This window comes from Talpa occidentalis, unplaced genomic scaffold, assembly GCF_014898055.3.
Source record: "Talpa occidentalis isolate TD23 unplaced genomic scaffold, MPIMG_talOcc4v2.1 talOcc4.14, whole genome shotgun sequence".
In the NCBI taxonomy this organism is placed as follows: Eukaryota; Metazoa; Chordata; class Mammalia; order Eulipotyphla; family Talpidae; genus Talpa; species Talpa occidentalis.
In genome coordinates, this window is record NW_023601433.1 from 31,000,545 (window position 1) to 31,024,173 (window position 23,629).

The 23,629-nt window shown below is 34.7% G+C and overlaps 1 protein-coding gene across 1 annotated transcript in view; it reads right to left on the reverse strand.

Annotated features, from left to right (window-relative positions):
- RYR2 (ryanodine receptor 2) overlaps window positions 1–23,629 on the reverse strand; it is a 697,569-nt gene that overhangs the window by 132,630 nt on the left and 541,310 nt on the right. Inside the window, exons 56-62 of the mRNA XM_054694896.1 lie at window positions 19,704–19,781; window positions 18,636–18,711; window positions 14,691–14,814; window positions 14,116–14,231; window positions 11,816–11,880; window positions 9,564–9,685; window positions 3,438–3,487 (exon numbers count right to left, since the gene is read on the reverse strand). Coding sequence (XP_054550871.1) covers window positions 3,438–3,487; window positions 9,564–9,685; window positions 11,816–11,880; window positions 14,116–14,231; window positions 14,691–14,814; window positions 18,636–18,711; window positions 19,704–19,781 — 631 coding nt within the window. The remainder of the gene's footprint in view (window positions 1–3,437; window positions 3,488–9,563; window positions 9,686–11,815; window positions 11,881–14,115; window positions 14,232–14,690; window positions 14,815–18,635; window positions 18,712–19,703; window positions 19,782–23,629) is intronic.

Genomic DNA, 23,629 nt, shown 5'->3' on the forward strand with positions numbered 1-23,629 from the left:
ATATGAGGTATAAAAACAATCTCTTTAATACTTAGATAATATGTTTCAATGTATAGGAAATACTTTAAAGTAGATAAAAAATATGCAATGACAATGCAGTCCCAGTTTGGGAACTTCTCATTTTATATATCAGAAAAAAAATGTCAATTAGAGATGAGATTTGGAGATATAAGCACAATGGGGTAGCCAGTTTTGAATAAATATTCCATTACTCATCAAACCCAGCTCGACATAGTTAGCACCTCCATTGTAAATGTTTTATCTCAATGCTCCTCTTTTGTCTCTAGTCCCAACTTCCTGACATGTTTGAGGCTACTATGCTTCTCTTTACATCTTTCACATTTACTCATGGGGACAAAATCCATGTATTTCTTTGTTGACCTCAACTTTCGATTCTAGTCTTAATTCATTCTTAGTTTAGGTCATGAATATTATTTTTTAACTAAGTCTGCATAAGAGAAGCATTTTGATCATCCACTTATTGTCTGCCAGAATAAAGAAAAATGATATAATATAAAGGTTGTGAAAGGAAAAAAAATAAGAGATTAATATGACTGTATATAAAGAACCTATATATATATGCTATTATATATGCATATATGCTATATATATGCCTCTTGTTCAAACCATATATATATATATATATATATATATATATAAACACACACATATATATATGCTATTAGTTCTCTATCTTGGAAAATCCTCAATGGCACAGATGATACTCAAAAAGTAAATGCTTTTATTATCCCACTTTCATTCCACTGTGGAGATGGTTAGGTATTAAAGGCTTCACTGTACATATACTTTAGTTTTTTTTAAAGATTTATTTATACAAGAACTGGGGTACAGTCAGAGGCACGGGAAGATGAGAGAATTCACCAGAGACAAAGCAGGGAGCAGAACAAGCAGACAGACCGAAGACACTGCTGAAGGGAGCAGCGGGCGTGACAGGAGAGGTCTGCCGCACCATGTGGGAGTCTCCCTGGCCAGGCGGGAATGGAACCCACGCCACAGACAGCTTCACAGCATGGTGCTCAACCCGCTGCGCCACCGGGGAGGCCCTGTACATATACTTTAAATGGTCAACTTTCCTAGTTTAGTTTATGTGATAGGATTGACTGAAATAAAAGATGTACAAATAAGACTAGGAATAGTTTTAAAAGATGCAATAGTTTGAAATATGTAAGGCTGCAGTTTACATAGTACTTGAACATTCATTCTCTCACATCAATGATCCATGCAACAGATCTCAGATTAGTAGTTATTTTAACCTATTTTGAAAATGAAAAATAAAAGGGCCAAATTAGTTTTGCCTCTTGTTCAAACCATTCAGCTGACTTAGTTACAAATATAGGACTGTCATTTAGGTTTTCCAATTCAGAGCTTACTATTCTCTCCAGGATGTCATATTAGTGTATTAAGCCAGTTTATAATTTTGATACATAAAGTTTTACAACTCTACAATTTATATATTCTAATAATTTGACAAATCTGTTTTAGATTATGTTCAAGTAATAAGGGCCTATGAAATTTGTATTATTTTACAAGCAAATGCCAAAGCAAATTTGAAACAATAATAACAGACACTAGAATAATACATACAATGCAAAAAAGTATGCTTTTGAGGTGATGCATAGTAGCTCACCAATAAATTCTTGCTAAAAGTAAATAGAATTTAAAGGCTAAGAAATACAAAATACAATGCTTAAATGGAATGTTAGAATCACACAGAGATGTAATGGCTATTAAAGTTTAGTTCTTCTATCCTGATAGGTATGACAAATTATATTACTCATTTATCTTCAATTACTAACCCTAATTAATATATTCCAAAAATAGGTTAAGAAAGAGACAAAATTAATCCATGGTTAATGGAAGCTCTTTTGCACAAATGTATAAATTGGAAAATGTCACCATGGAGGCTAGGAATGTTCTATGTTGTGGCCTGAGCAAATATGTGCAGTATGTAAAATTCTATCCAGCTGGGTCATCAAGCTGTCCTTCAAATGTATATACTTTCCTGTATGTATGTCCTTAAGACTTATATACTTTCCTTTCCTCAAATTAAAAGAAAAAAAAAAAATATATATATATATATATATATATATAGTAAGCTATAACATAGGAAACCAAGAATTTAAAGTATGTAAGAATTTAGAAATGGCACAACAGAAAGTACTATAATGCTCACTAATAAGAATGAAAAAATCTGCAGCTGAGAAGTGGGGTCCCATCAGAGAAGGTTAAAGAGTACATGAAAATTATGTCCAAACAATTTCCATAGAAACTTTTCAATGCCAATGACATTTCAAACAAAAGCCAGTCAAGTAGAAATTGTTCTGAAGAAAATTTCCCCATTAATTTTGGATAATTGAAACATTAAGGCAAAATTCAGGCAACTTACATGAAATATAACTTAATTACTATATTTAAGAACAGCAAATGCTTAATATAATAATATTAGAAATTAAATACAGCATTAAGTAATTATATCCAGACACTCATTTTTCTAAAAAAAATTAATACAAAAAACTTAAAAATGATTGCACACACACAGACACACACACCTATTCTTCAGTTTATTCACTGGGTATTTAATAGCAATGACTTCATCCTTAGCTTTCTCTGTAAATGGAATTGAACTTAGAAAATCTCTATCAACATGCTAAAGGATTACTATGGAAATTTTCCTGACACTGTCTCAAAAATCTATAGATAGTAGGCCTAAAATTTGTTTTGGTGGTTTATAAAAGCAGATGCAGGAAAGTGTAAAACACAAATTCTGCTAATAGAGGCCTCAAGCCCCAGGGCAAGGAGAGCCTCCTGTGGAGAGTGGGCCACCATCCTACAGGGCTCCCTGGAAGCAGGTGCTCAGGAAAGTGGACGCCAGTTACATGACTTCTCAGAAACAAGCAAAAACTGACTACGGAATGAGTGGTGCTACAACAGTCACCTTGGCCTCACTGTCTCCACTATGAAGCTCCAGTGTCTGGAATGCAGTAGATATGCAAATCTGTAGTCAAGAGTATTAAAATATAGGTGCAGTTAAAATTCTTTCATTTATAACAGCTTATTATTTAATCTATTAAAGATGACCAACACAAATACAAGAATTCAAGGGCCCAGGTTTGCTTTATCCCACGAAAATAAAATATGGCAGGATCTGCCATTTTCATTCATTTGCTCTTTGATAATATAACCTTTTGATTTTCAAATGTGTTTTGGACTAGTAGAGAAAAGTTACAGCCTTCAATTTCACCATAGATAATGCTACTTATAAACAACCCCAAGAACCTTATCTTGGCCTATGACCACCATGCATACAGCCATGCAAACATGCATTCGTGCAACATAGCAGCACACAACACAGTGCAAAAATGGCAAAGAAAACCAAGTGATGGCCATGCTAGTATTTTTTTCAAGGGTCTCCTTACCAAATAGTGAAATCCTATGCCTGACAAGAACTCCAAGTTTGCAGAATAGGCTGAAGACAAAGAAAAACAAAAGAGAAAAGGGAAAGGGGAAGGGAAGGTAGAAAAGACAGGGAGAAATTAAAATAAAATAAAAAAAGAAGAAAAAAGAAAAATAAACAGCTGATATATGAGCCGGAAAAGCAACATGATGTCACGCAGAAAGAATCAATTCTCTGAGCAGAATGTGGAGTAAAGGTATTAAAGAAAGTGTCTTGAGTGCATATCTTTAACAAACATGGTTAAAAAAGCACATATTATAAGTAAAGGAACAAAAAAAAAATTTGAAAGCAAAGCTAATTAATATAAAAGCAATCTATATGAACTCCACAAAAATATAACTACTGAAGAACCACAAGGGAAAATTTGATTTGATGTACCCAAATGCACCACTGACATTCTAGAATGTATTTAATTTTGTAGTTGTTGCTGTTGTCGTTGTTGTTATGGACATTACTAACAACAGAAGTATGTTGCTTTGGTAATAAAATATTACGTCACATGAACTTTTCATCTTCCCAAACTTGACCAACCCCTTCCACATATACCAAAATATCCAATGAATTTGAACACAGTGAGGTAGAAGACAGTCTTTGAACAACTCATAATCACTCAAAGAAAAACATTACAGTGTGATCACTTAAAGAAAGACATCTTAATGCTAATGCATGGGTTGAGCATTTTCTTAACTCCTCCAGAGCAAGTCCCTTGGTATTTGTGCCCTTCCTGGTGATTGGTAATGGGAGAATCCAAGTAATGGGGAGGGCAGGGGCCTTGATTCAGCATGGCAGCACTGCTATGCACTAACTCTCATCTGACCCCAGGAACTGGGCAATACCTACTAGACCTATCTTGTGACCCAGCCTCAGTCTGATGGGTTCCTTGCTGGTCCCCCTTTTGAGAAATACCCTTTACTCACCTCTATGCTACATTCCCTACTAGTCATCCCTCAGGATTCAACTCAGGATGTGTTTATTCCAAAGAGACTTTCTTAACACCCAGCGTTCCTTCACATTCCCAATCCCAACTGAAAGAGATTCTCTTCTGGTTGCTTATTTGCAAATCTCAACCATGACACGTAACCTCCCATATTACAACCAACATTTTTTCACATATACCCACATCTTCTGAACTCTCAGAGAGCATCGGTTCTGCATAGCCAAAAATTTCCAAAGTTCTAACTTTGAAAATCCATTTGTATAGCGCCACCCAGACTCAGCTTGATTTCCCCAATAACATCTACAGCTTTATGCTGACTGCCCCATCCTCCCTTAGAAAGCTTTCCCATTTCCAGAAGTGTGCTGATGTACACTTGCCAGGACTGGAGAAACAGACTATGTCATGGGATAAAATGAAGGTAACTACTCATGGCAGAACAGAAGAAAGGAGACAGATAATACTTGTGATACTGATCTCTTTTTGACCGTATCTTACTTCAGAACAAATGTGGAATAATTTATTGATGAAAATAGCATTTCCAATAAAACATTCACCCACAAATATCTAAGTGAATTTGAACCCTCAGGAAATCTCTTTTCAGTGCTAAAAGTTTTTATAACAATGATCTTTTCAAGTAGCTATTGCATGTAAGACTGACATTGTACTCGTGAGTTGCATTATTCATCTGTCTGCTTTCTGTTAAACAGAAAAAGACAATAAAAGAACAACTTTCTCCAGGTGCCCTGATCTACTGAGTTTTATGCATGCAAATTCAACAAAGATCTGTCTCCATCTAAAGAGTGATTACATCTTGGAATTGTACATATTTTGGATCCTTGTCTTCCAATCACTTTAACTGATATCTTTTACCTCTTCCTAATCAATACGCTCTAGTATTCCAGGTAAAACATTCTGGGATGATATTATATTTATTATGCTAAGATTATGCTTTCACCCAATTAGTTCTGACCTAGGATATGTTGCTTTGATGGAAAACAGAATTGCTCTGTATAGCATTCCATTGCATTACATTTAATGCCTGAGAATATCAGAGAAAAAGGACTTCTCACAATATTAGCCACTTCCTAACCTGAGTTGCACCTAATTAGTAACAGATGAACTATTAGAGAGGCTCATGGATGCATAAGAAACTAGGTCCTCAATAAAAGAAAAAATATAAATCCTTCCTCTCCTGTGCCAGTCACTGGCAGGGTGTAATTTCTATACAGATGCAAAGGTTTGATTATTATAAGCTTTGGTCTATAGATTTTCTAAAAGTAGTTTCCCTGATACTGTTACCCCTTTCTCTAAAATCCCTTCATTACTGACATTCTTAAGAATTATTAATGCATTATACTTCCTGATTGACTTGTAATTTTGCTTTTTTACCTCACTGCTCTACTGAAACACTCCCTTGAAGTTCTCAAAACCCCTCATCAACAAATCTAATAACTTCCTTTTCAGCCTCTGCCTTGGAGAGCTCTCTCCGGGACTAAGCATCACTGACTGACTACTTAGATCTACAAAACTCTGAACTCTATTGTACAGGAACATCTACCCCTACTCTCTAATTACTCTGTTCCTCAAAGACCCCCTTCTAAAAGCCCTCCAAATGCAATAATTTTATAAGTTTTGGTATCCAGACCTCTACAAATACCAATAACAAATACCAAACAAATATTTCCCAACTTTCTGCCCAATATTTCCAGCTGAATGAGCTGCTAGTACATTACTTAAATGAACACCCAATCAAATGCAATCTTTTCTCAAAACTAATTCTTCAGAAATTTCATGATTTTGCTGGTGACATCAATATTAGCCCCACAACTTGGCATTGAACTCTCCCTTCTAATACCTCCTCCCTTCTATTACCATATGCCTCCTGCCAAGATGTTGATTTTTCTCTCCTCCACATTTCTCTAATCTACCCCTCTCACCACTTACATCTTTACAGTGTCTCCTCTGCCACTCAGTACAATACATTAAATTGTTAGCTCTATATGAATGCCTCTACTCGGCTGTATTTCTAAGTTCATCCAAGTTAGGAATTTGTGTTTTGTATGTGTGTTTATCCTCCAACCTAGCACAGCATTTTGTACATTGAAGGCATTCAAAAATATTTGCTGAATGAACCATGATAGCGCCACCTATCTGAGTTATCACTACCGTTCCAACAGCCCAGTATGCCACAAAAACCTCCAAGTACCTGCATGGCTTCCAGCAACCTTCTTCTCATCAACCGTTTTTTGGCTGTCAGACTTCTTAAGGACAGTCTAATCATTGTTCTATTTAAAAAGCTTCAATGGCCTCTTAGTGCTATGAATGACGTTAAAAAATTAACTAAAATATTTAAAGAAACATTTTGACATAGTCTGACAGTTAATATCAATTAGAAAATTCTATAATGAATTTACATAATTGCCATCTCCCATAAATTATCAGGTTCCTCACTGTATTTCCACTATCTGTATCTAAAACTTGTTCCCCTTTTTAAATCTATGACCTACATATTCTGTAAGTTCAACATTGAATGTCATGAGTTACAAAAATCTCGAGCACAGCTACACCCATCCAATGAAGCCTTACTGTGTTTTGAATCCCAGAACACTGTTTGGCTTTCTTCTATTAGAATTACATTTATAATAATGTAATTAGCTCTTTTCCAGTACATTCTTGGAGTGTAGAGAACATATCTTACTCATCTTCACAGACATGATAATACTGGTTTTAGACACAATAAATGCTCTAAACATAATACTTCTAGATATTTCTAGGGTCAGAAAGTGTCTAAATGTCTAATGAAAATGGCTGTCTTAATTGTGGAGATGTTAGCTTACATCCACATACCTGCAGCCACAAGAATACAAATTGAAACTATTATTTGCAATGTTCATCATTTGTATTAAGTTATGCTTGCATATAAATGTAGCAGGACATATTTTTACCAATGTTATTTCATTTTTTGCCAATTTTCTTCACTGAGATAATATTTAACTGAAGTGGTAAGGCATCAGACATTTGTAAATTTCAGTGATTAAGTGTCAACATGTCAAACAAATGATTTAGCTGGTTTTTGCTAGTGTAATAGTGATGTTGGTTGTTTCAGAACATATTTTTATAATTGTAAAAGTAAGATTTTTTTCACTAACAAACCTGGAAAATACTTCAAACAGTAAGAATAAATTCTATAATTCACTACCCACAGGAAACAACTATTAAAATTAAGTTTATTACCTACCACTATTTTCCTACACATACAATTTTTTTTAATTTCAATACTATTTGAACATATATTTTAGGTTAACTGGTCATTTTCCTAAGCTTTTATATCTGTATCCATTATTTTTATGACTAAACAGCATTTTGTATGCACATGTGCCATTATTTAATTATCATTTTTTGTTAATTTTTTCATCCCTGAATTATTCTCTCTGAAGTTAAATTTTACTTGTATTTGGCACTAAAATATGTGGTGAAATGTGATACTTCTATTATGATGTGTCTCATTCCCATGTGTTGGAATTTTTACTGGCATATGTTCCCTTTTTGAAAGTGCTAATGGGAGAAGTAAAATTTACCAACCTTCTTTACATGAGGGGAAGAAAAATTGATGAAATTGTTAAAAACATCTAGAACAGTATTATTAGAGAAATGTAGCTGAGGCCTCAAAATACATCAGCTAAAGCTAGTACAGAATAGTGATGTTCATCTGATTTTTTCCTTAAGGGACACATTTTCAAAAGGAAAATTAATTACCTTTGTGGTCAGAACAGAATTTTCAGAATAAGATGAAAATTGAATGGAGCTAACAAAAGATAATAGAGAACAGGGGGGAGAGCAAAATTTGCATACTATTTTTTGTTGTTTTCCTACATTCTCTACTTGTATTTTCTCTTTATTTGTGTAATTGCATGACATGTAAATTAACAACACCTTCTGGGAACAAAGCTTTTGTGACAGAAGGTTAGTATAGACCCAGAGGGAACTAGGAGACTTCATGGTAGACTTGGTTCCATGCTGCTCAGTCTTGTCTAGCTACTGTCCATGGGTCACTGGACTATGAAGCAGAGAAGAGCACTGTAAATGAGTGGCCATGCCAAGGTGAGGGGAATGCGGATCATATCTTGCAAAGTACTTCCTTTATTTTTCCTTCTGACTTCACAACTTGTGGAAACAAGGTATGTCCCTGGGATGAATGCTGTGTTATTTCAACTATAATCAATTGTTCATCCTCGTAGGAAGATGATTAATTTGAGGGCATTTTTAATGCTGCTGCAACCCTGCATCACACAACAGATTACTTACTAGATAGTAAAATGGACAATAAATCTGAGTAAAGAAATGAGCATAACACCCTACTCCCAAGGTTATGCAATGCAAGAATTTTATTTTTTCTTTACCTTCTGGGGACAGTCTGTATTCAGTCTCATTTTATTCTGTCCAGTAGGTTGATACTCTACTTTTATCCAGGGTATCTTTAAATTTAAATCCAAGATAAGCCTGCATTTTCTTTATATAAGTCACCTACTTTTATAGAACTTTTTTCAAATATACTCTAAACATGGACACCTATGCAATGTTTAATACAGATGTAGACTTGCTCAATATTCTCATGTACACTAAATTTGGCAGAATTTTGAGGAATCACACTTGAAACCACTAGCAAAATCACAACTCTATGAAGAATATTGTTAATATGCTAACTTGAATGGTGTGAGGATAAATCTTCAGAAGAATATATATTTTACCTCACTTTCTTACAAAATCAGACACTACATTAAAAAAAAATAAAATTATCATTGCAATAAATGGAGTTTTGCCTTCCTGAAAAATAAAGGCTGGCAAAAATACTAGATTTGAAGAAAAGTTAAAGGTATTAACATGAAAAGCATATTTATCAAAAATACTAATATAGTGATGCACTTCCAAGCTCTACTTGTCAATGCTGTGCTGGGTATTTTATTCTTTCTATTGAGGATTACATTCAGCAGCCAAAAATAAGAACTCAGCATCTAAAACACAAGTATTAACTTGTCCTCACAGTGTTTGAGTCCAAGAAGACAGAGGAGAGATGAGTAACCAGTACTGAGATGTTCTTTCTCAAATATAAAACTTAGCTCAAACAACAGTCCATTTTTTATGGCTATTTACCTAGTAACCATTTCTTTCTCTTTGTTTGATGCATGTCCTCCAGAACAGAGAGGTCTGCTTGCTGCAGATAAGAAGTATAGACGATGGTTTTTGAAATACTGATCAATTAAAGGAAGGACCACCTGAAAGAAAGGAAAAGAAAACATTTCTACTATTGGACTCTTTTGGGGGGGATGATGAGTCCTGAGGCTTTGGAGCTGCCAGAGTTCTGGGCACATGCAACTCTCCTCACAATATCATAGCCATGCGAGACAGCACCACCTGAGCAGATTCTCTTCAACCTCACTGTGCTATCTCGAGTTCTTGAACATGTGTACACATGGACCTGTGTGTGTACATGCATGGGTAGTGGGTGCAAGGTACAGTTATGGGGAACCCACTCAATTTTCAACAGCTTGGAATCATTCTCTTGTTTTCTCAAAATAAAATATCCTTAACATTTTCACATAATATAGTTTGGCACTCAACAGGTTAAAAAAAACAATCAATGAATCACAATTTATTCTCTACTTTGTCTGATTCTGTCTGAAGATTGTAACTAACATACTATCATTGCATTTAGCCTAGTTTTACTTCGTATGGTAGCTGTCATCATCCCTTCTTTTTGGATGTTAAATTGAGGTATAGAAATAAGTGACTAACTCAAAGTCATAAGGCCACTTCTTACCTACCCCCACAATACTCTTCTTACCTGGTCTCTCTCAAAGTCCACCTCCCATTTGTGTACACTAATCCTATTGGCCGTCACTCAATTCCTCCTCCTCAACCTGTCCATTCCTACAAAGGCTGTGAATTTGTCATCTGAAATGCTTTTCCCAGTCCTGTAACTTATTCTCTCCACTCTTCCTACAATGTGACTTTGTGGCACTTTATTAGATAACCCTTCATTGACCTCAACAAGATAGAACCTCCATGTCTCCACTCTTATAACATCATTTACATTATTATTAATTATGTACAATATAATATATATTATATATATATCTATAAATACAGATTAAATATATATTATATAAATATAATATATAGGTTAACTATATAGATTAAATATATGTATTAAATATACGTTAATACTTATATTTATTTTATATACATGCCATTATTGCCCTCTTGTGGCCTCTATGATAACTACTTGCCAACAAAATCATGAGGAGCAAAGCAAATGTATTTTAAATGTAAAATATAAAAATGTATTTTAAATGCATGATTACAGGCCATCAGTTCAGCAGTTTTGATAATTGGTTATATTAAGGTGGATTACATCCTAGTAGAAAAGATAAGAAGCAATGTGCTGGCCAGAACGAATTTCAGATGATTGATAAAGATTTTAAATGTTATACTGAGCAGAATAAAAAGACACATCTCCCTTACAGTAATGATCACAATTCTAAAAACGTAATAGAAGCCAAATATTATCAAAATAACATGCAATTTTGCAAATGGCCTTATATCAATTGCAAATACTCTGAAAGAGCATGGAAGAAATCATCGGTTCGTCAGGTTACTTGAAATATATTGTAAAAAAGCTTCCCAAGGGCATTCTGTCTTTATGATAATCAATTCCTGGGAAATAGTCTAATGCTTGACTCAGACTACGCACATAGAAAATAGTGAATGAAGAAATTAACCCAGTATGGACTCGTAGCAACTCTTTATGTTCTACTCTTATTGGCTAAAATGAGCTATGAATATTCCAGTCATACAACAGATTTTTGATAAGTAATTAAATGGAATAATAATAGGTTATACTTTATATATGAATAATTTATCCTCTTAGCCTTAGCTTTTTCATCTGTAAAATAAGTAGGACTAAGTCCCCACAATAAAGAGTCTATAGTAATGGTTTTATAATATACCCAATTACAAATTAAGTAAAGGTAATCCTTTTTATGAACAAAATGTTCATGTACATTTTTTAAATCATAAAAATGCACAAATGTTAACAAGTATATATTTTCCTTCTATCTCAGTTGATAAAGCCAGGAAAAGAAAACTCTGAATCAAACTTCATATAAAAGGAAATCACTTGAGAAATTTGGTAAGGATAGCACAATGAGTTAAAATATGACCAAGAAAATACGTAGGGAGCAAATTTATTCTACATGTTCATGCAGTTATTTTCATGCACAGAATATTTACTTAGAGTAGAATTCATGTTTTCAGACAAGTACATTTTAAAAAGAGGCAAAGATCTAAAGAGTGCATTTTGTCAAGAAACATGAAGTAATAACATGATGGATTGTATACTGTACTTTAGCAAAGAACTTGATTTCTTGTTCATAAGGGAAATGTTCTCCTTTGCTTCTGCTGCCACCATCTGTAGATAAGAAGAGTTTATAGGTATATAATGTACTTTAAACACTACAAGATAGTCACACAAAATGTTAAGTTAAGAACACATGGTAATTCTGTTATCCAACTAAACTGAAGATAAAAAAACAATCAAAAACGTTAAGGTTTACTTTGGCAGTATAATAAAAAAAAAAAAAACTTAAAAATACCCAAATCCAAATATTTAAAGAAAATCTGTTGAGGACAGCCGATATACATGGTTATGAGTATATGCAAATAAATTATTATTGCTTTGAGAACTTACTGATGTTTTTGTGTTAGGGGGGAATTGAAAGAAAGTAAAAATCCCACTTCTTTCAATAATAAAGAAACTCAATAGAGTAAGAAAAGTGTGTGTTAACCTAGTAAACATAATTGGCTAGATTGCAATACTGGCTTTGAATAAAAATTATTACTTCTTGATATGGCTGAAATGTAAAACTTCCGATATTAATATACCAACAGAAAAATTGCACAAAGCCTACAACTCTGACAAGAGGGAGAACCACAATTGTAATATTAGGTTGAAAAATGAACATTCTGTTAAAAATAAAGAAGTACAGCTATGTCAAAAGGTAATTTCCATAACCAAAGCAATAATACAAAAGTTTTCCCTGAGGTTTAGAAAATTTTTTCAAGGAAGAGTTGTCTGACCTAAGAAAAGCATTTATCCTAAAGGTGGTCTCCATTGCCTCCTTCAGGCTTATACAGGATGCTTCAGGTGCATAGGAGAAGTAATTATAAACTATACTAATTGCAATGATATGGACATAATAGGGAGCTAAAAAAATAGGGGGGAATGCAAATTTTTTTCCCTTTTGCCAAATGATTACTCTTCTCTTCCCTTTTCAATCTGTTGCCAAAATGAAGATGGAATTCCAGAATTGCTATTCATTCAGCTACTTAAAATGAGGATCAGAAGCTTCTATGTTTAGTTTGTGCATAAAGCTCCAAAAATTCACATGGTCTCATTTTTTGTTCTTTGATCAAATTTCATTAATTGAGACTTGTTTGGCTGATAATCAGAATGACTCATAAATCATATTTTTAAAGTATGAGTTACAAAGAGATTATATATTATAAATTAGTTAGCATATTGTGAAAAAGGTGGTTAATAAGAGAGTGAAAATACAGCACTTGGACAATAGATAATGAGGCAAGCTGAAAAAAGAGGATATGCGGCTAGAAAATCTTTAATCACATTTATGAGACCAGAAACAAGAAAATAATAGCAATCAAATAATTATGAATTTGACTCTGATGCTGTACCAAAAACTAATAAGAAAACAGGGCCTCCCCTGGTGGCGCAGCAGTTGAGTGCTGGGCTGGGAGGCTGCCCACAGCCTTTACAAGGCCTGTTCCTTCCCTGGCCGCCAGAGAGGTTCCCACAAAACAAAACAAAACAAAAAAAAAAAAGAAAGAAAGAAAAGAAAACAGCAGGAAGAACCCTTGGTAAGAAGGGTCTTTTAATGATGTATTGTTAAAAGATCTATGACTAGAGGCACTGAGGACAGGTGTTGAAAAATAGAAAGAATGAGAATTAAAACAGAAACAAAACTTTTTAAGAGTAGAAATGAAAATAAAAAGATAACCAACAGAAAAGCACACTGTTACTCAAAAGGCACCAAACTCTAATTCCTTATATCTGACATGAAGGTGAGTAATTAACAATTTGAATTTTAATTCAATGATACTGAAAAGGCTAAAAAGACAGCAAAAGTGAGAGGTGGCTTGATGATTTGTTCTGAAACTAAGGTTTAAAGTAAGGAGTTCTTTTAAAACTTATGTGCCACTGGGCCAGATGGAATGGAGGTTATTCATTTAAATAGAATAATGAAGTATTCTGCATTGCAGATAGTCAAGAAGAAATGTGTGTCCCTGCAAAAGCTACTCTCAAGGCCATCACATGGTTTAGAAAATTTAGGAATCCATAAAGTTTTAGGTTTGATGTCCTTCAAATGTACCTTTCAAAATTAAAAATCAATGCCAATAAACGTAAGAGGAAAAATTCTTATTTTTTTTAATTGTCAGAATTTACCAGGCCCTATAGGTGTGTTTGACTATTGACTTTTAGATTCTCGTTAGTTTTAGAGTGCAAAGACAACGTAATAGTAATAGGCCACAAACAGTCCAGTAGTCTGTGCTATTCTATACCTTGAAGTTATAAACATTAAAAATAACAAAACTTTTGAGTTGTTAGTAATAGGACTGTAGTACCTACCAAACTCCAGTATATACTGATGGGCTTCATCCACATAGCGAATGAGTTGCTGAAGGAAACTATAGGCGAATCGTTTTTCAATGGAAGGTGTATCCAATTCTAGGTCCTTGAATCCTCTATAACAGCAAAAATGAAATATGGAAATCAAGTTCTACAAAGACTATTGTAGAAGAAAGTAAAACTTTATTTATACATACATACAAATAAATTTTGAATGTTATCTAAATATTCTTGTACCTTAAGACAAAAATGAGATTTATAAGAACTATTTTGGATCTAATACAAACCAGAAGTATCTCTTCTACTAAGCAATAAAATGTTGCCTTTAGAAAAACAGTGTCATTTAGGGATTTTACCTAAATGATGAATGGGAATTTAACATAAACAGAAAAGGAACTTGGGTGGCCAACAGTTAAGGACATTAATGTTTCTGCAGTGTGTATTTTGGACATACTATATAGTAGCTCTATGATTCAGAAAGGTCATTAAACACATTTTCAGCATTAGATCTGATGGGGATGTTTAAATGTTCTGTCAATAAAAGGAATATATACATGGAACAGGTATGCTTTTACCTGGATACAGCATATCCATTGATCTGCAAGAACTTGAGAATGTCCTGAGCTTTTTCTCTATCCTTGGCTTTCTCTTTGGCTGTTAATGTATCATAGGGTACCAGCAGTGGATGGTTTCCACCTCCTAAGAGAATGTCAAGATAAGAACACAATAGAGAAATGAGAAATTAACCTACAATGAGCTACAGCTTGTGTATAACAGGAATCCACTGAAGAACTTCCTGTATCCTCTATCCATAGCATATACAGAATTCATAAATCTTTTCTTCTGCCAATGCTTTCATGTTCCAAATTATTAAGGAAAACTGTTCGAAGAAAGACTATGCAGCTTTGTTCTCTCTATTCAAATGAACTCTTATTGTGAAGAAGGCAAATATGCACTAAAATATGCACGACTGGATCTAGTAAAATTATAGGTCACAGTTCAAGAAACATGCTTCATTTTCTAGCCCACAAAGAAGGGGAAAAATTAGATTATTATTATGCTTCCCAGATCAGAGTACTTTATAGTCACATATTTCTTTTTTTTTTTTTATAATACAATTGCAACCCCCCCATTCTGACCCCAATCCCTCCCCTCCCGCCCCCCTTTAGTCACATATTTCTAAATACACAAAGCTCATACTTAGCTTGCTTAATTAAAAGATGATTTCCATTAAATATCTAATAACATACATATTTGACTGACTAAAAATAGCAAGAGTATTTTTCCAGCATACCTTTTCTGATGAGAAATACAAAAGATTTTTTTAAATATTTAAGACCTATATGAAGTATTTATATTTTAAAAACTAATGAGAAAAACATTTTTAGAAATTTTGATAAAGAATTTTATCAAAATTATAACAATTTCAAAAATGTATATAATTACAGGGTAAAGCTGTGGTATAAGGAATATTTTACAAACAAGCAGCAATATAAACCACACAGTATACTACAAATGTAAAGTTTATTAAACATGCAGGGAATATATTTTGTGTGGAATGTTGAAATTCCTTAAAATATAACTGCTAAGAGACTACCAAGATATTAATTGAAAATATTTTGTTTAAATTTAGCGACAACATAGAACCTCTTAAATCAGTGACTGTTGTGGTATAGCCATAAGCTACTAAAGCAATAATAAATGTTGAATTTGCCCTACACAAAAGAACAACAAACAAAAGGTAAAGGAGGAAATGCCATGTTTTCTTAGAACTTGCTTCCACTAAACTTGCAAACATGCACTGAAGCTTTTGACCACTAGGTGACAATATAAAATCATAAAAGCAAAGAGACAGTAAAAGCAAGTCAACAAATATAAGCACATTAAGGACCCATCAGTTTTTTTTTATAATATGATTGTTAACAGAGGATGACATTAAAAGTATCATACATAGAACAACTGTCAGAAGACAATACTAAAATACTCTTGAACAGAAAGAAGGATACAGACTATATTACTAAGTGCATTGGGGACAATTTGACTTCTGGGAACAATTTAACTTCTGCCATAATCAAATATGTAATTTAACAGGATATTTTAATTAAAAAAAATCATAAATAAAATATCTAGTTTAATCACCCCACAAATGTCACCTATTTGGAGTTCCATATTGCATTTAGTCCTTTATTCCGAAAAAATTAGTTTGGCAATTTAATTTTAGTCCACAATGATTTTGAGGCAGATTCTAATAGATTATTCTGAGAGGAAAAAAGGTTGGGAGAGAGGGAAAGAGGTAGGCAGGAAGAAACGGGGGGAGGAAGAGAAAGAGCATGAGATGGGGTGAAGAGAGGGAGAGGAGAGAGATATTATACCTTAAAAATCCTAGGAACACTAACAACTCTGACTGTATGACTGAGATAGGCCAGAGAGTCTAGTCACCTAACAGGCCAAAAGCTATGTCTTTGGCTATGCCACTTAATAGCAGTGTGACTGCCATGCTCTTCCAATCCTCATCGTGCCCATTTTTACTATGAGTGTAACAATATGTGAAAGGGCAGAAGAAAATGAGCTAAAAGTGAGAGGTAAACGAATATGCATTAATTCCCAGGATGCAGCACTGGCCTGTGAATTCATTCATGCTAAAATGTCAGAACTGTTCAATACTAGAACTGTTCTTGGCTTGATAACAGACCATCACAGTCCCAAATACTTGGAGTGGTAGCTGGGAAAGAAGAATAAAAAGGAAGGACAGTGTTCTACATTTTTCACTAATTTGGGACAGTGTGATAGCTTTAGACTTCTAGTTCTTTATTTCTATTAATGAGATACCCCTTATGCTGTCTGATCCCCTGCCCCTATACTCCTCCAGATTCTTATAGCAGATGCAGAAGGCACTGAGAACAGATAACCTGGGCAAGTGTGTAAGAAGATCTAGTAAAATTGTAATATTCTGTTTAGATTTTTCCAAAGCAGATCAATCTTCTGCAAACAAACTTAAGAATGATTAAAAGAACCTAGGATGGGGCCTCCCTGGTGACACAAGGGGTTAAGACCCAACCTATGAAGCTATCCGCAGCCTCTGCAGCACAAGTTCGATTCCTGGCCAGGGAGTTTCCCACATGGCACAGCAGACCTCTCCTGTCTTGCCTGCTGCTCCCCTCAGCAGTGTATTTCAGTATATCTGCCTATTCTGCTCCCCTCTCTGTTTCTGGTAAATCCTCTCAAGCATCACATCTCTGGTCTGCACCCAAGATTTTATATGCATAAATAAATAAATTAAAAAAACAAAAAGAACCCAGAATGGAGTGGAAACTAAATCCACAGCTTCAGCACTGACTCTTTAAGGTATCTAGGTATCTGACTGATTAAATGGCTCTTAATCCAGTGAGTAGATGACAGGCCCCTCCCACACTCCCTCCCACATCTCAGAAACAGAGTCAGCAGAACATCAAACATGAAGTGGATGTTGGGCCTCCCCTGGTGGCACAGCGGTTGAGCAATGGGCTGCGAAACTGCCTGCAGCCACTGCAGCACCGGTTCGATCCCTGGCCACCGGCGAGGGTCCCACATGGCGTGCAGACCTCTCCTGCTGCCTGCTGCTCCCCTCAGCAGTATAATTCAGTCATTCTGCCTGTTCCGTTTCCCGCTCTGTCTCTGGTGAATTCTCTCACCCTCTCGCGCTTCTGACTGTACCCAGTGCTTACATAAATAAATCTTAAAAAAAAAAAAAACATGAAGTGGATGTCAAAGTCTCCAGGTGAGAGAACAAATTTGAGAAAAGACACATACAGATTCTATCCTAATACTGTCTTCTCTTTTCTAACTGCTCGCCTCTCCTTTCTTTCCAAGACTCATTTCTTTCTATCACTAGTTAGTCTCAATAAACTTACAGTCAAGATACATACAGTGCTATATATTTTAATATCTTATTGGTCTGTTATTCTGTTTGTTTGTTTGCTGCTTAAGATTTACTTGTTTTATGCATACAAGAGCTGGGATACAGGCCAGAGGTGTGGGGGTGGTGGTGAGAGGGTCCACCAGAGACAGAGTGGGGAACAGAACAGGCTGATCAACTGAAATACACTACTGAGGGGAGTGAGTCAGGAGAGGTCTGCTGTGCCATGTGGGTGGCTACCTGGCCGGCAGATCGAACTCGTGCTGTAGAGGCTGCAGATAGCTTCATAGGTTGTGTCTTAACTCCCTGCGCTACCAGGGAGGCCCTTGGTCTGTTATTTTGGTCTTAACAACTTACTTTCTCTTTTAAAAGGGAGAGCATATATGGAGTAAGAAGAATGATTAAGACTTTCAGGATTAATTTCAACATTTCACTATTTATCTTGTAAATATACACTACCAGTCAGGAGATTATAGAATTTCCACCTTGAAACTGTTAGAGTCACATTTGAATCATTCTAAAAAAAATAAAGGTATTATGATTTTAGTGCTAAAAAGACTTCTATTTGTGCCACATATTCATGTAGTAGAACTAGTTTTTTAATGAGAATATTTAGAAATATTACCTTTAGATTCAAGTTCCATTTTCTTTTTCTTTGCCCATATATTATGGTAGTTTTCAGCCATCATTTCTGCCATAGCCTTAAAAAAAACAACAAAATATTTAGCAATTCAGCTATACTACAATGAGTATAAAATAGAGTAATTTTACCTTAAATATATATCAAAATAGCTTTAAATGAATAAACCACTGTATGTTAGTGCTAAAATGTATGTGAAAGATATTCAAATATACCTGTCTTTTTGGAACCCAAACTCTAGGAAATTATATTGATCTGTGAAATTCTACAGTATGAACAGCAGAGATGATTTGATAGGAACAGTCAATGCTATTGATAATGTTTAAAAACACATTTTTTATTAATTTAATGATGACATCAAAAATAGCTGCAAACTTTAATGAAAAGAAAATATTCATTTGTAAATTCTTGTTTTAGTTCACAGAGATTTAAAAGATAATCTAAATCATGTCAAACATTGAATGCAAAGATCAAAGGTTGGGCAGTCTAGACTGATATGTGCCCCCAGCTCTTAAAAGATGTGGAAGGGCCATGGTAACCTTCCTGTGGTCTTTGGATTGTGACAAAATTACTTCAAAGAGATTGTTTTCGATTTTGAATTTTAAGTTTACTTTACCATCTTAATCCATTCATACAGAGTAGTGACAAAGGGCATGCCAAACAAGTTAACACATAGATTTTATCTTTATATATTTATTTCTCTGGGACTATTTGATCATGATATTGACCTGTCAACTTATGTTCCTGGAAAGAAATTTTATCTTTCACTCAAATCTCCCATTTCAAAATAGGTTCCTTAGTGACAAATAAAATAGGAGAACAGATTAACTATGGTGGGAGCAAGTAAAATGTGATCATTTTCCCTGAATAAGCAATTTGAAACACACATACTTGAATGAGCAATTGTGGCACTTAATCTACAAGTTCCCTGAACCCTTTATATGATCACCACATTCAAACAATTCATACTGAAAAATATATGCTGGAAAATGATACAATATGCTTTTTTAAAATTAAATTTGTGTGATATTTTAAAAAGTAAATAGTACTTACATGAAGATCTCTGGAGAGTGTGACGTTGCTCATGTCAATGGCTCGGGGGCTGTAGCCATGGGCAGCATCTACAGAAACCTAAATAATTTATGTGAAAAAAAAGAGTGTCACATTAAAATCTCAGTGGAGAGAGGCACTAAAGCAATACTTTAGAAATATAAGGCAAATAAACTTAATGTTTCCTCAGATAAAACTGAGCAGTATCTCAAATTGACTTTGCAAATGTATCTGGCAAGTTAAATTGTATGTGGGTGTTTAACCATTATTTATGATTTAATAATATATCCCAAAATCTTAGGGATTGGCCAATCCATAAAGTTAGTAATAAAATTCAACAAACTGGGCAGTAAATCCGAGATTCTAAATACTGCTTTAGTCATGATCATTATATTTTTAACATCTTGCATATTCTCATTGGCTGCAATAAAATTTACTCCTCATACAAGCCATGGTTAATCAAAGAGGTTAATATTTACAAACGTCTTTATAGGTCAAATGTTAAAAAATACAATTAAGTCTTTAATTTTAAAAGTACCTTATATAGTACTTAATGATCTACAAAGATATCCTCAATAACCAGGTAACTTCTTGAACTTCTTAATGTGGGGATTTTAAAAATTAAACATATCTTGTCAGCTGTGAGAAGATTTAATTTACTAAGCTCTTATTTCATTCTATCCAAAGGTTTTGTGTGCAAGTGTATCACAGCAATGTCTGGTTCATACTTATGGAGCAAAAATTGTATCTTGATATATTCAACAATTGTGGTTATTCTCTTATAAAACATAAACACAAAAAGAAATAAAAAGTAGACTATAGTTAATAGTCATGTTTATAAAGCAAAAGGGAGAGTATCACATGCTTTCATTGATAATGGGCTTAGGGTTTATACTCAAACTACTGCTCAGTTTTGACTGAACCTTGGCTTCTGTACCATCACCATTCTCAGTACCATCTGAATCTGGAACATGTATTATATCACATATTCTTTTCTCCTTTAAGTACGCTGGAAAGGAAATTGTACTACCAGAGCTTAAGTGATCTACCCAACATCACAGAGCTAAAATCCCAGTGGGCAGGATTCCCATTCAGGTGGTCTGACCACAGCGCTGCTTCTCTCTCACAGTTACCTCTCATTCCTCCAACATACTGTCAAATATATAGTTTCCCATCAGTTTACTCTAACCTCCCTCTCAAATGTTATTAGTTTCTAAGTTGGTAAATTCAAGGTCCTCTTTCTAGCTCTCATCCACCTGGTCCTTCCAGATTTTAGCTACACTCCCTTGCCACTCACTAGCCCCCTCAAGTCATGACAGCTATGAAACCAGCTTGCAGCCTCTCCACTTTGCTCTCTGACAACTTTTCCTCAAATTCCCTCTCCAGCTCCTCTTCCATAAATTACCTTTAAGTATTTGTGGTTTTCTTGGTTCACTCTTCTTTCTTTACTCTAAATACTCTCTGTAGGGGCCATATCCATAACTACTTTTTTATATTTAATTTACCCACCATTTTTAGTAAGCCAAATATGAATTGATCTGGCCTATTGAGCTCCTGTGCTCCAGACTTAAATTTTCAAACTTTACTGCTATTTCCACCTGGGATTCTGTATCTATATGATCTTTCTATTGCTGTAAGAGATGACCACCAATTTAAAAGCTTAAAACATCACAAAATTTTAGATGTCCATAGTGGACTAAAATCAAGGTGTCAACAGAGTTGTGATCATCCCTAGAGGTTTTATGTAGGAATGTTCTTCCTGTCTTTTCTGGCTTCTAAAGGTCACCTGCATTTCTGGGCTCATGGTGCCTTTCTTCCGTCTTTAAAGTCAGCAACATTGCTTCTCTCTGACCATTCTTCTGTAGTCTCTTCTCCCTTATCAGAAGTCAGAAAAGGTTCTACATGTCTGAGGATCCTTGTGATTATGTAGAGCCCACCAATAATTTCATATAATTTCCCCCAACTCAAGGTCTTTAACCTTGATCACACTGGAAAATTTTATCACCTTGGCAAAGTCCAAGTAAAGCAGTATGTTCATAGATTCCAGCAAGTAAGCACCATCGTTGGGAGCCATAATTCTGTCTACCACAGCAGCTAAAATCAAATGCATTATTCTGTCCTTGCCAAATCCTCCAGCACTAGTGTACTTCCTACCTCTTCTAACATGACCACTCCCACACCCAGCCCTGCCATCCCAGTACAAATCCATGGCAAACACCTGTGATTACCTCCCCTCATTCACTATCCTATATCAGTCACAAAATTCTGTCTCTTCTACCTAATAAATACTCTAGAATACATCCACTTCCCTACAACTTTACTGTCTTTAATTCACATATTTAATATCTTTGCTTCATTTTGTTTTTTGGGGAGATGTCTACAATATCCCTCCGAAGGAGCTGGTCTTTCTGCTTTCAATCTCCCCCTTCTCCGACTGATTCTCCACTCTGCTGTTAGAATTATATTTTCCAAATATTTAATTTGTGTGCCCGGTGTTATAAGCCTTTCCACTGTATAGTAAAAATGTGCAGACTGGGGTTGAGCCTTATTCAAGTGGGTAATCCCCCAAGCACAGCACAAACCATCTTCCATCAACTTTAGGACTATAGAATGGCTCCCAATCTCACAGTTATTAAATTTGGCAAATGTGTCTTAAAACTGATAAAAATTGTAATAGACGGTAAATTTTTACTGAATAAATGAATAAAATAGATACCAATAACTTCATTTGTTCCTAAAATAAAATTCCTACTACTTAATATTCTCTTAGACCATGTTCCTTATATCACTAAAATTTATATTCTTTTAGTTTTAGTTATTTGAGATTTAATTTTACATTAAAAATGTGAATAGATATTTGTATATTCAAGAATAGATTTTCTTTTTTACATGTTTTTCATTACTGTCTCTCTCCTTTACGTACACAGAAATCAGAAGAACTGGCCAGGCCCTCTATAATTTCAGGTTACCTGAAGTAACCATCTCTGGACTAGGAGATTTAACATTAACTTAATTAACTCTAGTCATATTACCATGGTAGAAGATTATTAGTGCTTGGGTGGTGAGCATGCTGTGATAACATTCATTAGTAGAGGTATGGACCTATACATCTAAAACATACAGTGTTGAAAATCAACACTACTTCAATAAACATTTTTATTCTAAAAAAAAAAACTCATCCTATTAGCGATATTAACAACTGCCACCACCATGCAAATGGTTATGACAACAGCACAAGTTTAATCTTCAGAGCAAATCTGAACAGATATTACATTTTTACCATTTTAAAAATGAGTAAAAGAAAAAAGGTTCAAAAATGGCAAGTCATTTTAAAACTCATAAACAGTAAGCAGCAGAATCAAGTGTTGAAAGCAATTCTGTGTGACTCCAAAGCACTTATGCAGTTCCTTAAATTGGCCCAAAATGTCCCCCAGTACATCCTTGGGCTCCTGAGACTTCTCCACCTTCTCCTGGTTCTCACTCAGCTCCAACTTCACTGGTTTTCTTGATCTCTCGCACACAGCAGGTCACACTCTCAATAAGTACTTGTGCACTGCTTGGAATCATCTTCCCCCACATCTCTACCTCCCTCACCTCTTTCAGATTTGTGATTTGGTTTATCTTTTCAATGAAGTCCACTCTATATAAAGTCACAGCTCATCCCCAAGTGCTATTCAATTCCTCTTTCTGTATTCCCAATATACCTTTCCATGCTGCTTCATTTTTTCTATGTTTATCAGATTTAACATAGTATACAATTCACTTATAACTAGTGTATTCTACCCCTGTTACAACGCAAGTTCCATGAGAGTAGAGATTGCTGTCCTATTTGCTGACTGATTTATCTGAAAAGTTTAGAATAATTAGATTATAGTAAGTGCTCAAAAAATATCTGTTGATATCACCCTGTATTTTATTTTGACGCAGTT